The 26,315-nt window shown below is 39.6% G+C and overlaps 1 protein-coding gene across 2 annotated transcripts; it reads left to right on the top strand.

Annotated features, from left to right (window-relative positions):
• The first annotated feature begins 2,334 nt into the window (after positions 1-2,334).
• On the top strand, positions 2,335-22,445 carry MXRA5 (matrix remodeling associated 5). Of its 2 annotated transcripts, none has more exons than XM_084526074.1 (7): positions 2,335-2,880; positions 4,848-5,063; positions 8,287-8,416; positions 8,763-9,153; positions 11,663-16,636; positions 17,282-18,182; positions 19,721-22,445. In XM_084526074.1, exons 1-7 carry the CDS (start codon positions 2,705-2,707, stop codon positions 21,627-21,629), a joined length of 8,697 nt encoding a protein of 2,898 aa, XP_084382200.1. In that variant the 5' UTR covers positions 2,335-2,704; the 3' UTR covers positions 21,630-22,445. The 2 variants fall into 2 exon arrangements, with proteins under 2 accessions (XP_084382200.1, XP_084382199.1); XM_084526073.1 differs by having other exon boundaries at positions 19,718-22,445.
• The last annotated feature ends 3,870 nt before the right edge of the window (positions 22,446-26,315 follow it).

Below are 26,315 nucleotides of genomic sequence, written 5' to 3'. Positions count from 1 at the left end.
TATCACTGGATTATTTAGATAGCTCTCCTCCCAGTAACAGAGCAACTGTATACTTAGTAATAACATTTAATGTAGCTGTGAGCTATATAAGGGGATACCGAAGCAAGCTCTTGTCTTCCCAGAGGTAGTTGGATCATAACGAAAAAGTAAAAATGATAATGGTATTATTTAAACTGCAAGTGTTGGAAAGTAACATTTCAGGTACTGTTTAAATGATTACATCAGTAAGAGTAATATGAATAGGAATAGCAATGACAATAGCAATAGTAATTGGTATCATTCCACACGCTAGTTGGTTTGATAACATAATCGATTAAAGAATTATTAGCTATGAATGAATCAAAAAGTGTGTTTTCTTCATTTTCCACAGTTTGCAATCATATAACAGAGCATCTACCAAAATTTGTTTTATTTACTATGACACTTGTTCAAAATATGACTTATATTAAGGCAAAGAAATTCCTTCCTTCTGTAATTATGGGCTATCAGTTTATGTGTAGGGATGAACTGTGGTTGCCTCCAGATATGAGCAAGAGACCTCTGAGTACTGCTTTCTTCAGTCAGAGCTTAGTAAAGTCAAATTCCTCTTGGCTGCATTTTGACTGGCTCTACACACTGTGATTTTATGGGGATAAGTCAGGGGGATCAGATGATACACTGGTAGAGACTAAATATCACATGCCAAGCACAGATGGAAACATTCTCTGTGGTGAAGAACTCAAAAAGTTCTACTATTTGGGGTAGTTTTTCAAAACCTTTCTAGTTTTCATCTAAGTTACTTTTTTTTTTTTTTTTTTTTTTTTTTTTACATTTTCTTTTTTTCTAAAAGAAGTTCCACGGCTAAACATCTGGCCTTTTTCCAAAATTGTGCATAAGTGCACTTGGAAGATACGCCTTGTCCAGATTCAGATGGTGACAACAGGTTATCGCCAGCCATTGAAGGGTTTTTTGTCCCTCCACTTTTCTGACAGTCACACCTGTTACAGGTTTCAAAGCCAAAAAAAATATGGTTTGTTAACTCAGATTCCCAGTCTTTCTACTAATTTCATAATTATACACTTGTCTACAAGTATACAGTGTATCTAGGCTTTACAGTCTAGAATGTGATGCTATTCACTATATGTACTCAACTTGAAGGTGGAATCTGAAAGCTCCATGCCAAAACTCAGAGGGATTCTTCTGGCTTGAGAGGGATCTGTGTTGATTTCTGTAACTCTTTCGTGGCTTGGAAGACTGAATCCTTTGTTTTTCTACTACAGATGAGGGCAACTGGTATACAGGCTATCTAGAGAACAGAAAATTGAGTTTAGCCAAAAAACATGCAGTGTAACCGGATAGATTATGGTGTTAAAAATAGTCCCATGGTACACCTGGGTGATGCATTTTTCCCTGACCAGAAATAGACTTACTTTTGTGTACTGAAAAAAATGCTGATATAGGAGGGAAATTGAAGAGATGGATGTTAATGATTTAGTGATTGCATTTTTTTCCTGGCAAAATCAAAGTTTCTCTGGCATATTTTAGAGGTAAAAAGGCAATTCATAGCTATCTACATTCAGTCTGGTTAATTTTGTTAGTAGTTTCTGCCTTTTCCTGTGCTATTGTCATTTTGTTGTTGTCTCTCTACTGCAGTTTTGAGATTCTTTCTATTCATTCACATGTATTTGCGTGGCTCTCCTCAAGCATAACACAGGAGATGAAATTGTCCCGTACAGACTGGCTACGGGTCTCTGCAAAAGTGCTGTGACAGAACTCCACAACGACGGTGGTGAGGAGTTATTTGTGCTTAATTAGTAGACATTTCTTCTCAGAAAGAGTAGTCAGGCGTTGGAATGGGTTGCCCAGGGAGGCCGTGGCGTCACCATCCCTGGGGGTGTTTAAGGAAAGGTTGGATGTTGTGCTTAGGGACATGGTTTAGTGGGTGACATTGGTGGTAGGGGGATGGTTAGACCAGTTGATCTTGGAGGTCTTTTCCAACACTAATGATTCAACGATTCTATGAAAAACAAAAAATCCAGCCCGGCTGGTCACGTTTCAGAGCACAGCGAGGTCCACAAACGCAGCTAACCTCGGTGCGTGCCTGCACGGAGGGGCGCGCAGCGGGGCCAGCCGCACCCCGCAGCGTTCCGACAGCTCCCAAACCCAAACTTTCCTCCACCTCCAGCTCCCAGGCTGGGGCCAGGGCTCGTCTGCCCCCTCCCGCCCCCCGCCTCAGTCCCGCCCGCGGCCCCCTGCCCGCCCCCCCGCCGAGGGGCCGCCCAACCCGCAAGAGGAGCCGCTCCGCCGCGCCCTCCCCCTGCACAGCAGCGCCCTGCGCGGGGAGGCGGCAGAGCGGCGGAGCCCCTCACCCCGGGCACCCCGGGCACCCCGCGCCCCTCGTCCCCATGTGGCCGCGGGCGGCAGGAGGCTGCCGCCGAGGGAGCTGCGCCCCCAGGCAGCCCGGCAAGCGGCGGGGACCCTCTGCCCTCTCCCGTCCTCCTGCTCGCCCCCCGACGGACGGGCTCGGCTTCAGACGGCGCTGAGGGACCGCGGAGCCCCCCAGCAGCCCGCGGGGGGGATCGGGGCACAGCTCTGAAAGGAGTAGCCCCAACCCGCTCCCCTCCTCCCCCCTTACACGCCCCCCCGGCACGGTACCGCCCCGCCTGGTTTATGCGCGTTTCGGGGGCACCAAATCACGGCGGCGGCTTCTGCAAAATGACGGGCGATGAGGAGCCCTAAGGCTGCGGGGCGGCGGGGCGCCGCGGGCTGCCATGAGCCTCGGCCGGACGCTGCCGGAGGGGCCCCGGGGCCGTGCCAGGTAGCCGCCCCCCCGCCGCGAAGCCCCCCGGGGGCATGGGAGCGGCGGGCTGCGCCCGCTGAGAGCGCCGCGCCCGGCCTCAGGTAAGGAGCCGGGGGAACGGGGGTGTCAGGGGAGGGGGCTTGGGAGCGGCTCCATGTGTTAGGGGGGTGTGGTGATGGAAGAGGGGGCTCCGTGCCGAGGGGAGGACGGAGGAGGGGGCGGGAGACCCCCGCGGGGCCGTGCCGCGGGGTGTCGGCGTCCGGCCGCTCAGCCTGGAGGGGAAATTCTTCCATAATGGGAAGCATCTGCCCGCGGTGAAGAGAAAAAAAAAATAATAAAGGGGTTGGGGGGACTGGGGGGGCTGCCACGCTGCGCGGCGGCGGAGGGGGAGCCGGCAGGCGGCGCGTAGGGGTGCGCGTAGGGCGCCCCCGGGCGGAGGCGCGCAGCCAGTGCGGCCGCGCCCCCGAGGGGTCCCCGGTGGCAAAGGTGCGGAGGGGAGGCTTCGGCTGGGACGCTGGGAGGCTGCCCCAGGCATCGCTTCCTTTGTGCAAAGGAGCTCCTTCGGTGAGGCTCGGTGCCCCCGCCCAAACGGGACTGGAGTGGGTAGGATGTTCCTGAAAGCTTGTTTTTTTATGAAAGAGAACCTTAAGGAAAACGGCACCTGAATGTTCTCCAAACAAATTAAAGGCTATTTTTCTTTGTAAAGAATGGTAAGTGTCTCATTAACTTGACCACAGATATTTGAGAAACTTCTTCATGCCGATGAGCCTCTCCTTTGAACTGTAATAGCTTGCACATGATGCTCTTACAAAAAAAATGTGTGTCTTGTTGCTAGCAGATCTGAAAAAATCTGACTTTTATACTAAAAGCAATAACTAATGGAACTAATAATCTCTAGTAGAACTGAATGTCTTTCCCTCCTTGTCACACTGTTACACAAGAGCGAGACTACCAAATTTCTGCTTCTAATAGTAGCCTGCATTCTTGCATGGCTTTAATCTGAAGAGCTCAAGTTCTTCTCATGGTAGATAAGGATATTTCAAACTAACTTCTCCCAAGTTGAGTTGCTTAATCTGTAATTAGACATCTACAAAATGGCTTTATTTTCAGAAATGGCTAGTGCTCAATAACAGTAGCATTTTGGGTTTGTTCCAGCGTAGTGTGCCTTTTTGAACAACTCTCCATGAGTCTCGTCATACGGTTTAGACACAGTTCTGAAAATCTGAACCTCGATGTTGATAGACATGGCAAGGTTATAAATACAGACTTTCTTGTTTACATTTCCTTGGAGGCCTGTGCTTATGTTTCTAAATCAATTGTCAACTTCTATCAATTCTGAGCGTTCATAGCTCCTGTTTGGTTAAGATTACGGGGTAAAAGCATGCCCAGCATAGCACAGTAAATGACACAGTCCAGATCTGTGTTCAACCAATTCTTACTTTCTTTCACTCCCTGCCTCTCTCAATGTTACTATTTCCCATGTACATTATGAATGTTCAGCCTGGTTTTACCCTCCTGGAAGTTAGTAGATGGTCTAAAAATTAGGTAGCTTGGCTAGGAGAGTTAGCTAGTTAGGGACCTAAGGAGGCTGATCTGTTCTATTTCTAGGTAGTTACCTGATGGGGTAAATACCTGATATTACCTTCTGGTGAATATGGTTTGCTTCTCTCTTGTTGATTGACTGTAGAGGGAGCCATGGCAACTCACCTGAACTAGATGCTTCCCTTGAAGTTTTCTAATTTGTAGGTGAGACAAAAGCTGCCTTTGGCATATAGAGCAAACCTCCAAAAGTTACTACCACAAGAAGACAGCATAACTTTTGTAGGATGGGTACTGAAATGAATTATAGGGAAAAAGTTGACTTTGAAGTAGCAAGCGACTTGGACGAAATAAAAACTCTTCCCGATTGAACTTAGCCGCAATTGTCTACAGACCTTCTGGGACTCTGCAGAGCATCTCACGGTAAACAGAGCATTTCAAAAGTATTAAAAAAATCTTTGTTTCTTCTCTCTGTCTCCCTTTGTCATCGTTGCTGTCATCTGTTGCTCGTGACCCCTGGCCATCCCAGGAGGAGTGAGGCAAGGCGAGCCGACAAGATGCGGGAGAGGACTGCGGTGGGGGCACTCTCCGTGGTGCTGATCCTGACGCTGGGGCTCCCGCCGGGTGCCCTGGCCTGCCCCCACCCCTGCGCCTGCTACGTCCCCACCGAAGTCCACTGCACATTTAGGTCTTTAGCAGCCGTGCCAGCAAGGATTTCTAAACATGTGGAAAGGATCAATTTTGGGTTTGTATTGCAGTTTGTAGCAAACAGTTTCATGTTCTTGGTGTTGAATCTTGGAATGCTTCACGTGTGCGGCATACCGGGATCTTTGTGTGTACTTTTTAAGTGGAATTGCAGAGATGGGTGGTTACTTCCACACTCTGTATTTCAAACACTACTATTACTGGCATGAAGGAAGTTTTAGTGTAGCCCTGATATTTCAAATGAAAGTTTGTAATACTTTCAAATAAGTTTTATATGATGGTGTCAGTTCTTACTGGCAAATAGTGCATGTAGTCTTACAGTGTTTATAAACTATATTGAATTAAACCTACTATGGGAGGATTTCTACTAGATGTTGATTATTATATCTGATACAAAAAAATGCAGAAGAACTAGAATTATCTAATAGAAGCAGGTAGGATTTTGGAGCACAATGAAGTAACATATATTAAAACAATACAGTAAAGACTAGTTATTCCATAACCTTTGAAGTTGTTGTTTTTTGTTTGTTTATTTTTCTTTTCTTTCTTTGTTTCCTAAGAATTTAAGTGCAATATAAGCAGACAGCAATGTTTTGGGGTGAGGGAGCTCAGGCTCCAAATCACCTTCCTCTGCCAGAGTATTTCCAGCCTACATTTCTCTGAGATGAGAAGGCAGGGACAGTTGGTAGGCTGCATATCACAAAAATGCTGTGTATGGCCATTGTATGACATAGCATGGCAAAAGAGTCTCAGTCCTCTTCTGCTTGGTAGCAGAACCATCTCTCTACCTGTTATGAACTCCTTCCCTAGCCACAGGGCCTGTAACTTGCAAATGTTCATGCTATGACTAATACATGTAGTAGGGACATTAATTTATTTGCTTCTCTGTAGTTAAAATGTCTATCAACCAGTACTTTATCCACCTAAAGTCTGATTTTAGTCTCACAATACCCCTGCACTCAGTAAAACTGTATTACAAAAATCTGTATTTTCATTCCATTTTTTTCAGTCATCCCAGTGGCTCATAGTCAAATCAGTGGAAGTATTACTAGAATGATACATAACTATGTAATTTCTATAGTACAGATCAAATGTCCAACTGGGTCAGCCTTACAACATTTTGCAGTGTGAGGAATGTTCGCTATATTTCTTTCAGGCCATCTGCCATCAGTTTAGTTACAGAGGTCCCCTCTGAGAAAATAAAATTTCATACACAAATTCATGTGATTTAGTCTTAACGTAAACACACATGGTTCCAAAGGGAGTCATTTAAGCAGCTTCATTGAAAAGCTGTTGCCAAAGAATCTGCAACACAGAGTGGCCAAATGCTATCCACCAGCAGGTATGCCTTCAAGTGGCCTTATATGCCTCTTTACTGGGAAATGAAAATATTTTTGAGTGTGACCAGTAATCCATGTCCTTGTTTCTGTGATCTTCAACTTGTACACAACCTGCCATAGAAACCGATGTCTCTTCCTCTTCATTTTCTTTGTGTATAGTAAAGCTCATGGTAGTCAGAATTATAATTATATGGTCTCTTTGGAGCTCTCTGTGATATTTATGTCTAGTTATCTTGCTAACTCTGAAGCTGAGAAAATATGATAAAATTTAAAGAAATAAAATCTCAGGAACACCATAGGCTATGATGGTACTGAAAATGTGTAATCTCTTCACTGCAAACTTCACCTTCAGTACAATTTCATACAAACATGCCAGATCTTATCCAAACAACATTAATTTATTTCCATGGCTTTAGTCTCATTAATTTCGAGCTCTCTTTGAAGCCTGCCTAATGTCATATTTCTTTATAAATTCTGTCTTTGTAGAATATATCAAACTGCCCTCCTTTTCCTCTCCACAGTCAAAACCACGCATATTTACAGTCACCTCTCCCCTATATGTAAATATTCTATGACAAATTCTATCCTTAAATTGGTTTTGAAAATGGGTGTGTAAGCTTCTAAATTGTGTAGACATTTTGGAAGTTCTATCCAGTTTTTAAGTAAATTATTTGATACTGCTAGTATAAAAGCCCTTTCCATTTTTTTTTGTATTTTTGTCACTAAAAATTACACTTTCTGAGTTGTCTCCTCTTCCAAGAAGAAACGTTCTTACTTATCTGTTGCATTTCTTTCATTTTTGAGAAGTGTTTTTAGAATCCTTTTGTTTCAAGTTGCTGTATATTTAAGAGGTAAAGCTAATTTTCTTATCTGGAAATAATTTAGGAAAAAATCATATTTAGAGAAGTTTGTATTTTTTTTAGAATGTCTCATGTAAACATAAGGAATTTTAATAGGATTACTGCTATAAACCTGGGAGATCTGTAGTAGGACTAAAAATATCAAAACATATGTCTGATTTTTTAGCAAGTTCAAAATCTTCAGATAGATAACAATGAAAATTTAAAAGTATTTCCTTCATAACCAAAGTATTTAAATTTCTGTCTCTATCTTCCCTTCGTGTCTAGAAAGAAAGTATTAAAAATAGGAAAAGATATTTAAAATTGGATGCTTAATTCAGAGTCTTCATGCCCAGATTAGCTCATATGTCTAATTTTATATCTACATATGGAAAACCCAAATGCAGATCTAGGCAGCCAAATTTAAGGCTTCCATATTGGCAAATAAAACCTGCCTTGTTAGTCCTAAGTGAAACTGATTGTTTTCAATAAGTTGATTTTCTTATTACTTCTCTAAAAAGAGTTCCTGGGCTCAAATTATATAGTTGAAAGTTCAGTACCTAGATAATTAGTTGATGCAGCCAATTAAATGTATCAGTAAGGTAAGAATGATGTGACTTCCTGCTTCTCTTGCTGTTTGGGAGCTATCCATTTTTAATGTCCTCTGTCCAAGTCTTTATTCATTTATTGTTAGATGCTGTTTTGGCAACATTGCAGCATGTCTAGTTTGCCAGGCTCCATAGCATCATTGGTTGGATACAGGCCATTAATTTATTGCCATTCCATAAAGTAAGCTGCATGGAAAAACATACTGACAACTACTAGAACTTAAACGCCTATTTATTACTCTTAGTTTTAAATTATGGTTAAAGTGCCACAAATTGATTTAAAAGAAATTTTAGTGTAAACATGAACTAACTATACTTGGCCTTGTAAAAATGTTTCAGTACCTTCTGGCTCTTTGACAGTGCACTAAGATCCATCCAAGTTTTCTTGATAGTTAGGTTATACTAATTTTACTTTTGCCATCCATGATAGTCAGTGTTTGAAATGTAACTACACATTTTGTGATTTTTTTTTCCAGGTTTAACAGTATACAGTCTATATATGAAAACTCCTTTGCAGGACTTACAAAACTGGAATTGCTTATGATACATGGAAATGACATTCAGAATATACCTAATGGTGCTTTGAAAGATCTCGTCTCTCTACAGGTAATGCTCAGGTCTTTCTAAATTTCCCAAATTCTAACTTCAGTAAGTAGCTGAAGACAAAAACAAGTTTGTTTTTTTGTTTGTTTGTTTGATTGTTTTTTTAGTGTCTTTCCTAGGATTAAGGTACCATTCCTCCCCCTCAAAAATAATATTGGAATTCTGTTAACTATACCTATGTCATACTTGATAAAGCTAACTAATGTTCATTTGTGTTCTCCCTCTTTTGACTAGCATATCATTTTTCAGTGGTGCAAATGATATTTGAATGGGAGGAAAACTGAATGTTTGTTATTCTGTTTGGATTTAAATACAAATTAATCTCCCTCTCTCTTTATTTTTTTTAAAGGTTTTCAAAATTAGTTACAATAAATTGAAAGTCATAACTGGCCAAACCCTCCATGGACTTTCAAGTTTAATGAGACTGCACGTGGACCACAACAGAATCGAGTTTATTCATCCAAATGCTTTTAATGGATTAACTTCTCTGAGATTGGTCCACTTGGAGGGAAATTTGCTCCAGCAGCTTCACCCACACACCTTTTCAACATTTATGGTCCTTGATTATTTCAAACTGTCAACAGTAAGACATCTCTACCTATCTGAAAATGCTATTAGAACCTTGCCTGAAGAGATGTTTCAGGGTATGCCACTACTAGAGAATCTTTACCTTCATGGGAATCCATGGGTTTGTGACTGCAGCTTAAAGTGGTTCCTTGAATGGAATGAAGTTTCTGGAGGTAAGAATAAAATTACCAAAGCCTCTTCAACTTATAATGTTTGATATTGTTTCCCCTGTTCTGCATATGAATAAATTTATTATTTCTTGTGAGTCATTACTTACGTGATGTCTATGTGCACTATGTTGTCTAAGGAAGGAATGGAAATGAGATTTCCAAATTCTCAGAAGAGTTCTTTAACTTCAGGCTTTTAGCTTTAAGGCTGTTATTCATGCGTCCTTTTTGTCTATTAGTGTTTCTTCATTGACCACACCTTACTTTTCTAAGGGAAGCAATCTGTTTTCAGTATTTTCAGAGAACACCTACAGTCCTGCTCCTTTTTCAGAGGAAGGTCTGCTTTTGTTGCTTTAAACTAGAATGGCTTTAATCTAATAATAATAATAATAATAAAAAAAGCTTAGATTAGATATAAGGAAGAAATTCTTGACACTGAGTGTGGTGAGGCACTGGAACAGGTTGTCTAGAGGAGCTGTGGATTCCCCATCCCTGAAAGTGTTCAAGACAGGTTGGATGGGGCTTTGAGCAACCTGGTCTGGAGGAAGGTGTCCCTGCCCATGGCAGAGGGTTTGGAATTAGATGGTTTTTAAGGTCCCTTCCAACATAAATCATTCTATGATTAATTTAGGCTTAGATGTGAGATAAGAATCACAGTGCTTAGATCAGGAGTCCGCTAAATAGTGTTTTTTTTTGTATGTCTGTTTTCAGTTTAGGCATTTGAGTCCACCAGTGTCCCATGTCAGGTAGCTAAGTGTTTGGTATAGCAGGCCAGAGGGATGGGTGTTACACCAGATCTGCTGATAGACTCTTAAGAGGAAATAGTCATTGAATTGCAACTGAAGATGTTTCAGATGAGTTCTGGAGTCACAAGGTTTATGTAATGATTTGGAGCATAAGTAGTGGATGACGATGGGTCTTGTTGTCTTAGGATATCTAATTCATGGCATTTTTGTACATAGCTATAGAACAATAGTTTTAGGGATGTGTGGTACTTTAATGAATAGTGTAAGTGTCCCTGATTGAACTGATATTCGAGGTATCCAGTTTAGGTATTATATTTATGTAATTTACACTTTAATCTTCTTATATGCTCTCCTTGATCATATGAGTGGATATGCTAAGTGTACCAAAGATGCACTCTAAGTAATAATGATGAAATATTAGATGAATGTCCTTTCCCTGTACAGTGATGGCTTGTTACTGTTTTTATTTGATTTCTTTTCTGCATTAAAATGGTGGTGATTTTTGGAAAGAGGAGAATTAGTCCATGCCACTTTCATGCATGACAATTTTAGTATTTTTATAAAACTATAACATTGACTTCTTTGGGAATTTTGTCAGAGAGTGATAGAAGTGCTCTTTGAAACACAGTAATGTTCCTCAGACCAGTGTGGCATCTGCCAAGCTGGTTGTGTGCCAGTTCTGTCATGAAATACACTTTCCTTGTCTTTGAAGCATCATATTTGAATCTGCACGTGGTAGACTGGTTCACTTATATATTACAATCTGTCAGACTGGCAAAGCATATATTTTCCTTTTCAAAAAGGTTATGAAATTTTGCCAGTTTTTTTTCCCCTTGTCCTAGAATTTTATGTTAGAATCCACCTTTATTGTTCATTCATTCAAAGATCCCTCATTCCTCAGGAGCAATCAGCATAACACGTATTCCTAGAAAAACTACAATATAGCATATTTCCAAACTAAATATGAAAGACAACTTTGACATTGTAGTAAGCAGCGCAAGTTAAACATAAATACATGGCTGTCGTTTGGCAGACAAGAATCCTTCTGGCATTGGTAGAAGCAAGGAGTCAAGGATATAATTTCCTGTTTTAATACTCCTCTGTTTAATCTTTATTTTATATTTACAGAATTTGCAGTTGTTTCAGAGGTCAAGGAAGAAGTGCTTTCTTTTTTTTTTTTTTTTTTTTTTTCTGCTGTCAAATCGCTTGTAAGTGTAGGAAATAATCAGCACGTTTTGGTAGATACAGTAGAATTTTTTGTATATTGCCAGTATTACTGTTAATGAATAGAGAAAAATAAAAAGCCTCCTGAATTATTTAATGAGGAAATCCAGCATTTCTCAGGCAAATGCTGCATTTTTGAAAGCTGAGAGGACTCTGTTCTCTTAAATTTGTGTCCAAAAGATAGATGGGTAGGTTGTCACTGTACGCGTACAGACTTTTTATACAACATAAATATTAACAGACTTCTAAAATGTTGCTCTGAACACTTCAATTTCTGGTCATTTTATTCAGAGGCAGTGAAACTAATTTTCAGAAGGATGGAGCATTCAAACTTCTCATTAAAGTCAGAAGAAACTACAGTCAGTTGGAGAAACAGGCCTGTTCAACTGTGAAAATAAAGAGGCAACATTTTAAAACACCTTGCTTGTATGTCACGTGGCATAATGTTTATCTCATGCAGTCCATTTGGCACTCCTGAGAGTTTGCTAACTCTGGGACATGATTCTACAGCTTACCTGTCCTTTTTTGTTTGTTTTGGCTTCCAGGTGTTCTAAAATGCAAAAAGGACAAAGCCTATGAAGGGGGACAGCTCTGCCCTAAGTGCAACAGCCCAAAACAGCTGCAGAAAGAAGATATCCAAAACTTGAAAGATATTTCCTGTAGGAAACCTATCATTCAGTCCTCATTAAGGCACAATAGCAGCACTCAAGATGAAGAAGATGGTGACAGTTATGAACTCCCTCTGGTAGAGCTTCAGTCTTCTCCGTGGAACATTACATTAAATATGACTGATGAGCATGGCAATGTAGTGCATCTGAACTGTGAAATAAAGAAACCAACAGGCTCTACCAAAATTCAGTGGAATCAAATCCAGACTCAGGAGATTGATATAAATGCTACAATTTCACTGGATTTTGAATGTCCAATGAATCGAGAGAACTATGAGAAATTGTGGAAGCTTATTGCTTACTATAGTGAAGTGCCTGTCAAATTAGAGAGGGAACTTATGCTCAGCAAAGAACCTAAAATAAGCTATCGGTACAAGCAAGGCTCAGATTATGATGCTCTTTATTACACGGGTGTCAAAGCTCAAATAATGGCTGAGCCTTCCTGGGTGATGCAACCTCTTATAAGTATGCAGTTAAACAGGCGCCAAAGTACAGGGAAAAAAGTGGTGCTGTCTTTTTTTACTGCATTTTCTCAGGTAATTCATACCAAAGACACCAGGCAGCAGAGAAGCTGGGTAATGATAGAGCAAAATCAGAGCACAAGGACAGCACAGAGTATCATGGAAGGATCAGAGTGTCAGCTGAGCTGCAACGTGAGAGCCTCTGAGAGTCCTTTCATTCAGTGGCTCCTTCCAGATGGGACTAAACTGCAGGCACCATTTAATCAGAAAGACAGTAGGTTTTCTATTCATAGCAGTGGTCAGCTAGTAATCAAACCAGTGAGTTATACTGATACTGGTTTGTACTATTGCATTGCCCAAGTGAGAGATGATATGGACATTAGGGCTTACAGACTTCTTGTGCAGCCTCCAGCTATTCAGATATCTGATACAGATATAGTGAGGGTTGATAAAAATGTTGGAGATCCAATAGTTTTGCCTTGCAGTGCAATTGCCATCCCGGAGGCACAGTTAAGCTGGATTCTTCCAAACAGCCAGATACTCAATGATTTATTGAACTCTTCAAAAGGATATATGTTGGACAATGGTACTTTGCTTATTCCAAAAAGCCACGTTAGTGACAGTGGCCATTACAGATGTGTGGCTGTCAATCAGCAGGGATCAGATCAGTTTGCTGTAAAGGTTACAGTAAATAAAATGGTGTCCGACAGGTCATTTAAAAGGATAAAACTGAAAAAGCGCCCAAGCTCAAAAAGTTCATCAAAAACAAGAGGGCGGGTCATAGATGATGGAGAGGGATCAGGGACAGGAGGGGTGGATGAGTTCCCACGCAGAAAGAACCGCCTGAAAGATCGTGAAGTATCCTTTAAACAAAAAAGTGACCAGGTGCCAGAGGCTCAAATTAAAAAGGGAAAGAAAGGCAGAAGGAAAATGAAAATTTGGAAAGGTACTGATAGAACCCAAGACAGCAATGTTGCAGAAGGCCGGAGAGTGTTTGAATCTCGAAGGAGAATTAATATGGCAAGCAAACAGATTAATCCACAGCATTGGGCTGACATTTTGGCAAAAGTCCGTGGGAAGAATCTTCCTAGAACAACTACAGCTACAGCCATTTCTGTAACAATGGCATTTCCATCATTCATGCAGAAAACTACTCCTGTCCCTCATCTGGTAGCCAGCCCTCTGCCTTCAGAGACAGCAGCTGATGTGGTAGATTCCTCTGCTGATGCATCACCACTGGGTGAAGATGAGCCATTCTCAGTCACTGTTTCCGACAGCAGTAAAGTATTTTCAGTCCAGCCCATATTAACAGGGTCAGAAACTGAACCTTTTCCTGACTACAGGGTTTTAGAAACACCTGCAAGTACATACTCTGTAGAGATCCCTGTATCAGGTTCATATTTGACTCCTCTGTCTGCAACTGTGCAACCCCAAGGTCAACAGCGTCAGGATGACAGGACCGATTCTTTTGTAGTCAAAGAAAATATTCAGACTGTCACTGAAGAACCTCTAACCAAAGAAACAGTAACTAACTTTCCTAATATTCAGAGCAGTCCATTCATAGTGGAAAATGCAGATGCAACTGTATCTTCTACATCAGAGGAAAATTCTGCTTTTGCTGAGCTACCACTTGATGCTACTGTCCTAGCTGAATCTCAGACTGTAGATCCTCATAGCATGTTGGAGACAAGTGAGAAGTTAAATGAAGTGGATCAGATGAGCGTTGACAACATAATGCCTACTCAGCTGGATGATATCATCCCAACAGATTCTGTAGGTGCTACTGCCATTTCATCATCTCTTTCTCCATTTGTTACAGAAAAAAGCAATGACTTGATACATCAGCACACAGAAGTATCCACAGGTCAGATGAAAATAGCAGACTTAAGTACAAGTTTTCCAGCTGTCATATCCATGAGCAAGGAAGAACCAGAGACCCATAGGGATACAGTGACTCAAGAAAGCACATCCAGCAGTTATGCAGAGAGTTATCATGGAAGAGAACAGAACCTGGCTTCTCCAAAACCAGACCCCACATTCATTTTGACAAGCACTAATGCTCCTCATAAAAAAACAGAAGAGATATCTGCTGCTTCCATCAGTAGACTGACCACTGTGGCCACAACAACACCATCCTATAGAAAGACCACACCTTCACATGTTACTCAGCATGCTAGGAAAAGGCCTTATGGGAGAAGGAGATTGAGGCCAAATAGAATCCGACAAAGAACAAAGCCTTTCCACCCTGTTGTTTCAATCACAGAGGCAGTGCCTGCCATTCCAAGAACATCTACAGTTGAAGCTGTGACCAAAACTTCCTCTGCAGTTCTTGAACACTTTGATCTTAAAAACAGTGTCAAAATACAGGCTAAGGAAGAGGAGCATATGGAATTCACCCCTTCATCAGTTACCGATCCAGTTGTACTAGAGAAAACAACCAAAATCAGAGAGGTGGCCACAGCTTCTTTCTTTAGGCCTACTGCTTCTCCACCCGAAGGAAAACATGTGACTCTCTCTGCTGCTCCTGAAAACATGGCACTTCCAGTGACTGAACCTATCACAGTTTTATCATCATACATTGTATATAGCACAGTTCCCACAAAAGAGTCAAGTACACCTCTGAAACCACAGCAAAATAAAGTGCCAAAATACCATTTGTCAGACAATATATCTGAAGGGAAGGGCCTTGAAGAAGATTCTAAAGCTACAGATGGTGAGGCAGAACAATCAAGTAGAGCTACCATTGAGCATAGGAACAGATTGATATCATCTACAAAATCTGTTTACTCAGAATCTCAAGAGCCCATCCTTTTTGACTCAGAAGTTGTGGTTAATGAAACCACTGCTGGAACATTCCAGCTGATGTATCCCACTATGACAGACTTAACTATTCCTTTTGGCACAGTGGAAGTTTTTAAGAATGTCTCAGTTTCAGAGGAGACGTGGACACCCACAGAAACTTTAAAAACACCAGCAGTAACTGAGCCACCTCAGCAGCAAGAAATGCTGACTTTGTCCTCCTTCAGCACTATGGAAACTCAAACTTTTTCATTTATAGAAACAAAGAAATCTGTTGCTTCTGAGACTGGGGCAAAACCATCTTCCTTGGATAAAAAGGAAGCTATGTCACATGGCATTTTGCAGACAGCTGAAAAGCCTCCAAATACACCCACTGTCTTTATTCCATTTACAAAACTTCCTACTCTTCCACCATCTATTTCAAGCACTTCATATCCTTCTCTTCATTATACCACCAAGGGCAGTAATGCCTTCAGTCAAGAAAGGTTGTCAGCAACAAAACAAGTTGAAGCAGAAGGTGACAGAATGGGAGTGAGCTCAAGACAGAATGTATACCCTACTCCTTTCTCTAGTCAAAATAGGATTAGCATACAGTCTAAAGAGGAGCGATTCAAAGAGATGTACAGTAGCAGGTCAAACAACAGTTTATTGCTAAGCCCAAACCTTCCCCATCCACCTGCTGGAATGATACCAAGCCTAAACCAAAGACTGCCTGTTGTGCCTCCAAAGCATGTTCCAGTAAGAGGCACACTGAAGCCTCCATATATTGTAACACAAGGCTCATTTCGTTATTTTATAACACAACAGCCTCTTCACTACACAAACAAACCAGAAATAACAGCATATGCAGCACATACTATCCAGGACAAAAAATCTTTTGTCTTTCAGAGAGAGACAACTACCCCAACACAAGCCACTCCATTTCACAGAACAAATACATTCACTGCAAGCAAGTTTGGTAATCAGGGTCAGAACAGATACAATATTAATTCAAGATATTTTGGCAATAACTATGTTCCAGATAACAGAGGCACAGCAGGGAGACTACCAAATCAAGGGATTCCCTATTACCCCAGTTCCAGAATACCGTTCCTTTTCAACAGAACAAGGATATTCCCTCACTTAAGTATGCATCCTAAACCTGTGGTCCCTAGTCAGCTAGTCCCCAAAGACACAAATGAGAAGATTGCCCAAGTCTCCCCTACGAGGATTACAGTGCAGAAAGCTACAGTTATCGCAGTGCCTCCACAGACCATGACCACAACATCACCACCACCAGCAATTTTGAAAATTACCCCTCCAGCCTTTCATTCTCAGCGCACAAGACCCCAGATATTCACTACAGTTCAGCCTCTTAAAAATGTCCACTATCATCAAAAAGTTCAGTCTGTACCTCATGTGGGAGGCATTACACCACATAATTCATCTATAATTCAATCTTCCAGCAATTTCAGGACACCCAAAGAAAGACCTAAAATTATCTCAGAGGTATCTCAGAGCATATCCATCCTTGCTGAAACAGATATTCTTATCCCTTGTGATGCAGTAGGGGAACCAAAGCCTTCTATTACTTGGACAAAAGTATCTACAGGTAAGACAGAGAAAAAAAGTGTTCTACACAGTTTTAAGGGTACAAGTATTTATTTTTTTAATGGTTTTATATAAATATATAATGAAATGCAAGATTGTTACAGGAATATTGCAAACCACTGAAAAACACTTAATGACATTTTATGTCCATTTTAATCATTGTAGAAACAATATGACCAATTTCAAGCAGTCATTACAGATAAAAATATTTTTGCAGTATTTGTCATAGTAAAAGAAAAATTCTAACATTTAATGAATTTGGTTCTTGAAGGAGGAATAGCAACCAAGTGATTATTCACAGCAGTTAGAATTTATGATGACAAAGCTTGTGCATAAGGGTTTGTTGACATTACTACCTTAAATATTGATGTGTGTATCATCTCCACTTAAGAGGAATCCCAAAGTACAAAGCCCTTAAAAGTTCCCACACTGTACAGACTTGCCAAACTATTATGGTTAGTTTTGTAATAAAAGCAAAGACCAAGGAGAGTGTCAGAAGATGTCACGTGATCCATCTGAAGATGTACATGTAGTTAGTGTTAAGTAAATCTATATTTTTCCATAAACTTTTTTTCAGTGCAGTGACATATGTCTTAAAAACAAACCCTTTGATTTTCCATTTATTTCTTTCTTCTCACCTTTCCAGGAGCTGTAATGACAGCCAACACCAGGTTACAAAGGTTTGAAGTCTTGAAAAATGGTACCTTCCTTATCCGAAATGCTCAGCTTCAGGATCATGGACAGTATTTGTGCACCGCTCAGAACCTACATGGCATAGATAAAATGATTATTGTGCTCACAGTTGTAGCCCACCAGCCCAAAATTTTACTTTCCCGTTATCGAGATGTCACAGTCTATTTTGGGGAGACCATAGCAATGGAATGTCAGGCAAGTGGGACTCCAAGCCCACATATTTCATGGATTTTCCCAGACAGGAAAATTTTGCAGACAGTCACCACCACAGAAAGCAGGATTATGCTTCATGAAAATCGAACCTTGTCTATCAAGCAAGCGACTTTTTCAGACCGAGGAGTATACAAATGTGTAGCTAGCAATGCTGCAGGAGCTGACAGCATTGCAGTGAGGCTCCACATTGCAGCCTTACCACCCATCATCCAGCAAGATAAACAAGAGAACATTTCCTTGCCCTTTGGTAGTAGTATTAACATTCACTGCACTGCAAAAGCAGCACCTTCTCCTAGCATCCGTTGGGTGCTCTTTGATGGCACACAAATTCGACCGTCCCAGTTTGTCAATGGGAATTTGTTTGTTTTTCCCAATGGAACTCTTTATATTCGCAACGTGTCCCCCAAGGACAGTGGGACTTACGAGTGCATTGCCGCTAATATGGTGGGAGCTGCCAGGAGAATGATTCAACTGCATGTGAAGAAGCAAGCTTCTAATGCTAAGATCACTGGGAGCTCTCCTCAGAGGACAGATGTAACGTATGGCAGCATTCTGCATTTGGACTGCAGTGCTTCTGGTGATCCCTGGCCTCGGATATTATGGAGGTTACCTTCCAAAAGGATGATCGATTCCCTACACAGGTAAATTACTATTTGAGGTGTTGCAGCTAAATTACAGTTTGTATGAACTTAGAGAAAAGACCATTCATATCTGTGTGAGCTTCATTCTTGATTTCTGTGAGTTTTGAGTTAGGTCTTAAACCATTAAGGAAGAATTTGAAATTATATCAAAAGATGGTCAAGTTGTAATTTAGCATAATTCTCTTGAAAACAGTAATATTATTGAAAAGTCAGGTTTAAGTGTTTAGGATAAGCTGCCACTATTTGCCTTCTATAGCAATTTCTTGTAAATATAGCAAAAAGTCTGATGGCAAAAAGTCTTATTCCAATGTGCTTAGTTGCATAATTAAGGGTTGCATAGATGCCAGCTTTTCCCCAGGATAACTGAGTTCACTGAAATTCATGTATCTGCTGTTCTAATCATTACACATTATAAAGATAGGACAAAGAAATCATATGATTTAAGTAATGATGAGCATTTTAAAAATGTGTAAATAAATGTTACCTCATAGTAGCCTCTACTTAAAACAATACCTTCTACAATGTTCACAATATCAAGTAAAACATGACTTCTTTAAAGCAACAAAAATATCCTAAGACTTTTTGGAAAACACAGTTTCTATTCAATAAATTCTCTTTCATCTTTGTAGACGGATGAGAAATGTGCTGAAATCAAAATACACACTTGTCAACAGCTTTCTTAATAGTGGACTGTAGTCAGCATTTTTTTTAATTGGACAAAAAATATATTTGGGTAGCCCATAGGTAGTACAAAATCCAGAATTAATTTTATGTTTCATAGCAATTGCAACAAAATAGTTCTTTCATTTACTGTCGTGAGATTTGTGTGGACTACTTTTCTAATACAGTAGATCTTCTCTTTGGGGAGAAAACCTTGGACCTACTGAGGAAATTAATTTTGACCACAATGCACCAATTCCACAATTTTTTTCAATAGCACATTGAAAATCTTTTTTTTTTTTTTTTTTTTTTTTTTTTCCCCCACACATATTTCAAAGCTTAGGTCATTTTAAAGTAAAATTACTAGAGGTTAACTATTGTTTATTATTGAGTCTGAACATTTTGCTTCTTTGAGATTGCTCAGAGGGTTTAAAATGTTGTACCTGGAGCCAGAGGAATATTGATTTATTTTTAACTGGGCACCCAAGTGCCAGACTCCATAATTATGATTCATCTAGGTTTGTGTGGAGTATATTATTCAGATATGGCATGTTTGAATGTTACAGAATTCTGTACATGTAGTCAAAAAATCAAAAATAAAGGAATACTATTAAAGTCAATGAATGGAACAGAGTAGATTTGTTTGGTTATGAGTGAGTGGAATTATTTGGTTTTTTTTTTTGGTGGTAAGTATCTTGGTCATTTCAGACCATCTAATTATCTAAAAATAGCAATGCTCCTGTGCTTTTTCCATATTGTTGGGTTGTTATTTGTTTGTTTGTTTGTTTGTTTGTTTTTCCAATGTTACACTCAATTACTAACTCCTAAAATGTGATTTTGCAGCTCATGTCCCGTTCTCTTTTCTTTCCTTGCAGTAGCTTGGAGACAAGAATCAAAGTATTCAGCAATGGAACTTTGGTTGTCCATTCAGTTACAGATAAAGATGCAGGAGACTATTTGTGTGTGGCCCGCAATAAGATTGGGGATGACTATGTGGTCCTCAAAGTGAATGTGATGATGAAACCAGCAAAAATAGAACAAAAGAATGAGAAAAACCACAAGGTCAAGTATGGAGGGGACCTGAAAGTTGACTGTGTAGCTACTGGGCTACCAAATCCTGAGATCTCCTGGGGTCTCCCAGATGGCAGCATGATCAATACCTTCATGCAGTCAGATGACAGTGGCAGCCGGACAAAGAGATATGTGGTCTTTAATAATGGAACCCTGTATTTCAATGATGTTGGACTGAGGGAGGAGGGGGACTACACCTGCTATGCCGAGAACCAGATTGGGAAAGATGAGATGAAAGTTCGGGTCAAAGTAGTGGCCGAGCCTGCAACTATCAAGAACAAAACTTATGTCATTATTAATGTACCCTATGGTGATGTTGTCACAGTAGCGTGTGAAGCCAAAGGAGAACCTACTCCCAAAGTGACTTGGCTTTCCCCAACCAACAGGCCCATTCCCGCCCTATCTGACAAATACCAGGTGTATCGGGATGGCACCCTCCTCATCCAAAAGGCCCAAAGATCTGACAGTGGCAACTATACTTGTGTAGTGCGGAACAGTGCTGGAGAAGATCGGAAAATAGTTTGGATCCATGTAAACGTTCAGCCTCCCAGAATCAATGGGCATCTCAATGCAATAACATCTGTGAGGGAGACAGCCATCAGGGACAGCCGGAAGCTTATTGACTGCAAAGCTGAAGGCATCCCAGCTCCACGGGTCCTGTGGGCTTTTCCAGAAGGAGTAATCCTGCCAGCTCCCTACTATGGAAACAGGATCACTGTGCATCGGAATGGTACTTTGGACATCAGAGGGGTGAGGCAGACAGATGCGGTGCAGCTCATATGCATTGGGCGGAATGAAGGAGGGGAAGCAAGACTGATTGTGCATCTCCTCATCACAGACCATTTGGAGAAACCCTCCTTCAGGGACCCTGTCAATGAAAGGATCACTGCCATTGCTGGGCACAGCATCAATCTGAACTGCTCAGTCCAGGGGAACCCCGAGCCCAGCACAAGCTGGATCCTTCCCAATGGCACTGAAGTGCTGAGTGGCAGCCGTCTGCACAGATTTTACCATAAGAGGGATGGGATCTTACACATCAGTGGTCTCTCTGCAGGGGATGCTGGGACGTATCGCTGTACAGCAAGAAACCCAGGAGGTTACGTGGAACGGGTAGTCTTCCTGAAGGTGGGACTCAGGCCAGAAATCAGCAACCAGTACAACAACCTGGTGAGCATTATCAATGGAGAAACTCTGCAGCTCCATTGCATCACCCAGACAAATCAAAGGGCACAGATTTCCTGGACACTGCCCAATGGGATGGTCCTAGATGCCCCCCAGGCTGTGGGTCGCTTCTCCCTTCTGGAGAATGGCTCTCTGACAGTGCGTGAGGCTTCTGTATTTGACAGGGGCACTTACCTGTGTAAGGTGTCCACGGAGTATGGCACTTCTGTTATGAATGTGCCTGTCATTGTGATAGCTTATCCCCCCCGGATCACAAGTGAGCCAGCACCTGTCATCTATGCCAGGCCTGGGAATTCAGTAAAACTGAACTGTATGGCCATTGGGATTCCTAAAGCAGAAATAACTTGGGAGCTTCCAGACAAATCTCATCTGACAACAGGAGCTCAATCCCGTCTGTATGGAAACAAATTTCTTCACCCTCAGGGGTCATTAGTCATCCAGCAGTCTTCTCAAAGGGATGCAGGCTTCTATAAATGCACTGCTAAAAATATACTCGGCAGTGATTCGAAAACAACTTACATACACATATTCTAACACTAAAACAAATGCCTTTGGCTGGATGCTAGAGTTCAAGTCACTGCCAAGGAAGTACAAGAAGGAAAGTACTGTCTGCAACAAAGCCAGGAAGGCTGAGGGCAGAAAAAAATGAATTCTGTTTACATGTGAAGTGCATTGCTTTTGTATTCAACATGATAGTACTTCCCTGCAATAGAAGGCAGTAGATATACTTAAATTGAGGAGACTAATGCATTGGAAAAAGTCTTTAAATTGTTAAGGCAGTGTAACGTGTTTTTTCATGCTATCCAATAACATCTGAGACCTAAAGTAGCCTATTCTTGTCAATAGTCCAAAGCTACTCCTTATTTCAACAAGCACCTTAAAAGTACCGAAGAAGTATTAACTGTTAATAAATGAGCTGCAGTGATAGAAGTGCTTTAGTATTTTGTTGGAGAAACATATTTTTCTTTATCCCCTGCAGTGCTTTTACATAATCTAGCCTTATAGAATATGATTACTAACCTTTCTGTTCATTCTTCTATCAGCTCTTCAAAATCAAAGACTAATTTAGCAATAACAGTGATCTATTTTAATAAAAAATACATGCAGACATTAGTTACCATAACATATGAACAAACCTTTTCCAGCTACTAAGGATGCTCCAGTCAAATCATTCATTATATATTTTATATATATATTTTTAAATCAGACTATGAGACTAGAAAGAGTAACAATGAATTTGGTCTCATTTTATAAATTATTGGTCTTTACAAGACTCTGATATATTACAGTGTTTTATAATGTTAAGGTCAATATACTGTACATTTTATAATAAAAAAATATTTTCCAAAACTTGTATTCACTGTGATTTTTTGTTTTGTTTGAGAAAACAGTGAACTCCAAACACTGGGAGTGTGGAATTAAGTCAAAAAACAGAATTCATATACTGTTATACATAATTTTTATGTTTCCGTACATGGTTTCCTAATAAAAACTTAGGACTTCTGTTATATATAATTAAAAATACATTTAGAATTTCAATACTTCCAGTCAAGAATGTTTATTTTAATATATCTTAGCATGACTTTTGTAAGATTTACCTATTTTTCTGTTGAAATAATTGCTAAAAGAGGCTGAGTATGCCCATGTTTCAACACAAAACTCCAATCAGAATTCTGAAAAAGTTCACTGTACTTCAAAGCATTTGGATTCTCTAAGATATTCCTGAAGTCTTAAAGTTCTGATCAGTCATAAGACTTACGTTTTAAAACTATGTTGAGAATAAAAGCTTTATATTTATTTTCTTTATTGACTAAGATATGTTGGAAAGGAATGTAACGTTTTCTAATACTTTTATTTTTTGAAAATTGTAAACAGTGATTATCAGACTATGATATTTTATAGAATTTATTCTTAAGTCAGTGCAGGGTAAAAAGATGTGTTTTTTTTTTTGTAGCATAATGTATTAAAGTTGCACCTGTATTACTGACCTAATTAAATAGCATTTAATTATATCTTTATTCTCTTCTTAAACCCTTGAGCCCTAAATTAGCAAATCAATGCTCAGAATGAGGTGTGTACCTAAATATCTAGCAGGGAAGCTGCTGATCAAAAAAGAAGTTAATGAAGAAAGGGACAAGTATTCAAGTATTTTATCAAGATTGTTCATGTGATCTTTTCTAATCTAAACAATTTCCTTAAACATGCCACAGATTAGGTATGTCTTTAGTTCCTTTACTTAATTTTAAAATTTTATTTTATTGCAGTTCTTGTAAAATGGTAATATATTTTTTAATAATAACACATATTTTAAAAAGGTGTGAAGTTCTCATTTTAACATTGAAATAGAAGTCAAGCACTTTTATTCATCTGTCCAATCTTCAGTAAACACACACATTTAGAAGTATTCTTAGATACAGAATGACTTCTAGATACGGCCATTATGCAAGGGGAAAAAAAAAAAAAAAGAATCTGAAATCAAATGTTTAATCTGTTGGGGTCAAATGAAGTATTTGATAGTGTGGTGTTCATCAGGCCAGAATTTGCTTGCTGCTAGTGGAAGTTTTTGAGGCTTAAGAAATTGAAGATTTGGTTTAAGACTTCTTAAGTCAAGACTTAATAGCTTCAAAATTCCATCAGAATTGCACTTCACATTTTTTAAAGTGTTACAGTTTCCATTATGTTTATCTTTGCCTCCTTTATGAAAGCATATTACCAGTGATAGGCCTATAAAATACAATTCTTTTCCAAAAGAGATAATAACTATGGCTTAACGAATATCAGATGAACATATTTCACATTCTGTCAGTGTTTGGCCGTATGTCCTGTCTTTCTCTGCTGAGATACAATTTGTCCATAATTACCACCTTGAAATCCTTTTGTAGAAATAAAGTTCAGGAGGAGACCAAGTCAGTCCAGGATTAGTAATCTTAAACCTGAGTCTGGATGTCATTCCAGACTCTCTGGAATGTAATTCCATATGCTGTCATTCCTTTTTTTTTTTTTTTTTTTTTTTTTTTTTTTTTTTTTTTTCCTTTAGTTAAATTGTTTAGCTAGTAATAATTTTTCCTTAATATTTTTTTCCTTTAATTAAATTATCCTTATCTCAACCTGTGAGTTGTTCTTTACTTCTTCCTCTCCTTATCTAGAAGCTTGTTCCCTTTCCAGTTTCCAGAGGTGATGGGAAATTGAGTGATTGTTCTTGGTTTGAGAAGGTTTCACAATTTTTACTTGATTAATCAAAGGAGTTACTGCATAGCTTTCATGGAAAGAAAGAGTTGCCATTCTTTTCTTTTTGTTTTGAAAATGGAGAAAAAAGATTTGTTTGATACCTTTTGGAGAAGCAGACTAACAGGATGTTTCAGATGTTTCATTAGAGCTGTGTAGATTACAAATGAAATGAGTTTATATATATGTTTTTTGCTTGGCTATCACAAAAAGAGATTGAAAATGACCATGTCCCTAACATGACTTACGACTAATACAAATTAAAGTAGGAATATAGGCACATAGGTCAGAAAGGAAAAAAAAAAAAAAAAAAGAAAAAAGAAACAGGGAAATAAACAGGGTGTTCATGTAATCAAGATCTGATAAAATGTCTAAAACACTAGCCACTTCACTTACATATTTTAGTGATTATCTTCAAAAGCTCATGAAGCCCAATTGAGGTACAAGAGAACTGAAAAAAATAAATGCCAACACTAGTTAAGAAAACGTAAAACAGTTGAACTTTGGTATCAGGAGAAGTATTTTGTTTAATACATTACTAAACAATCAATCAAAGAGCATCTGTAGAGTAAATCAGTGATAGGAAGCAGCTGTTCTGGAAGTTTCCACAACAAAACATATAAAAGCAAACTAATTACCTCCTCAAAAAAAGTAATTATCCCAGAGTACAGGAAGAAATTGGTATGATATATATTAAGCAAAAATTTCTTACATGGTCATACAGTCCAGACATTCTTCTGTCCAAACTAAAGAAAAGTCATTGATCTATTATAAAATGTGAGAACAGATGTTTTCAAAGAATTTAAAGAGAAGTCATGATTACTGGTTATCGGTTAAACATGTCAACTGCATCCAGCTCATGTTTCTTTTTGAGATCAGTACCATTCCACATTTTCATTAATGACTATCAGGCATGGAGAAGGCACTCTGAAAATAGGTGGATAATATAAAACCGAAAGAGATTAAAGCACAGGGGACAGAATTACAATTCAAAATTATCTTAGTGAAATGACTGGAGATCAAAAAAATTAATTCAGTGAATACAAATGCAAAAATTTTATTCAGAAGGAAGAAATTAAATACACAAACAGCAAAAAATTTGTGAGGAAAGAGTAGGAGTGGCACAAGTTTGTACAATGTTATTTCAAAGAAAACATCACTTTGAAAGAAAGGTTTTGTAAAGCAACTCAATGGAGATAATGAAGATAATTATTCTTGTCCCAGACAGGCCCAAATGGAAAGTAATTGAAAGAAACCCAAGAAAGTGTTTTAGGAAAGATAACCTAAAAGGATAAATTGAAATAGGACAAATTTGTTTAGCTTCAGGAAAAAGAAAAAAAAAAGTATTAAACATAGTTAATCAAATGTGTGGGAAGTCATTATAAAGAGACAGTAAACAGTTCTTTTTCAGGTTCCCTGGGGTTAGTATGGGGAATAATTGAGTTAACTTACTGCAAGCAAGTTGTAGACTAGATAGTAAGAAAACTTTGTAACTGTAATGACAGTTAAAAGATGTCAACAGTAACAATGGTAATGGTCAAGACCCAGGAAAGGGCAACTGCAAAAAGGTAGACTAGCAAACTACTTGTTTAAGAACCAGTTCCAAAAACAAACAAACAAACAAACAAAAAAAAAAGGCACAGATATATGGATGTTTGCTGCCTACATTGGGACTGTATTTGTGACCTCACAAACAGGCTACTGACCAAGCTTAGTCAAGCCAGACAACTGTCACCTGCTCCTGCTTTTTCTGTCCCCTATGTGGAGGACTGAGGCTGTGACAAGGAGACTCAGAAACATCAGAAGGGACTTTACATCTGTACTGGGTCTGGCTGGGATGTTAACTTTCCCAGCAGCAGCCCATACAGTGCTGTGCTCTGCACTTGTAGCTAGAACAGCACTGGCATCACACCAGTGTTGTGTCTGCTGCTGAGCAGTGGTGGCACAGCATCGGGCCTCTCTCTAACCCTCCTAGGGGGTGGGCAAAAAAGTGTG

Source organism: Aythya ferina (genome assembly GCF_964211825.1).
Source record: "Aythya ferina genome assembly, chromosome: 1".
Classification (NCBI taxonomy): Eukaryota; Metazoa; Chordata; class Aves; order Anseriformes; family Anatidae; genus Aythya; species Aythya ferina.
The sequence above is the reverse complement of the archived record's forward strand: the minus strand, read 5'-3'. Positions and strand labels throughout refer to the sequence as shown.

Excerpts from the sequence above, each read along its gene's own strand:
- MXRA5 (XM_084526073.1), top strand. The coding sequence starts at position 2,705 with ATGAGGAGCCCTAAGGCTGCGGGGCGGCGGGGCGCCGCGGGCTGCCAT. Across the intron at positions 9,154-11,662 it reads ATGGAATGAAGTTTCTGGAG|GTGTTCTAAAATGCAAAAAG; the intron begins GTAAGAATAAAA and ends TTTGGCTTCCAG. Across the intron at positions 18,183-19,717 it reads ATGATCGATTCCCTACACAG|TAGCTTGGAGACAAGAATCA; the intron begins GTAAATTACTAT and ends CTTTCCTTGCAG.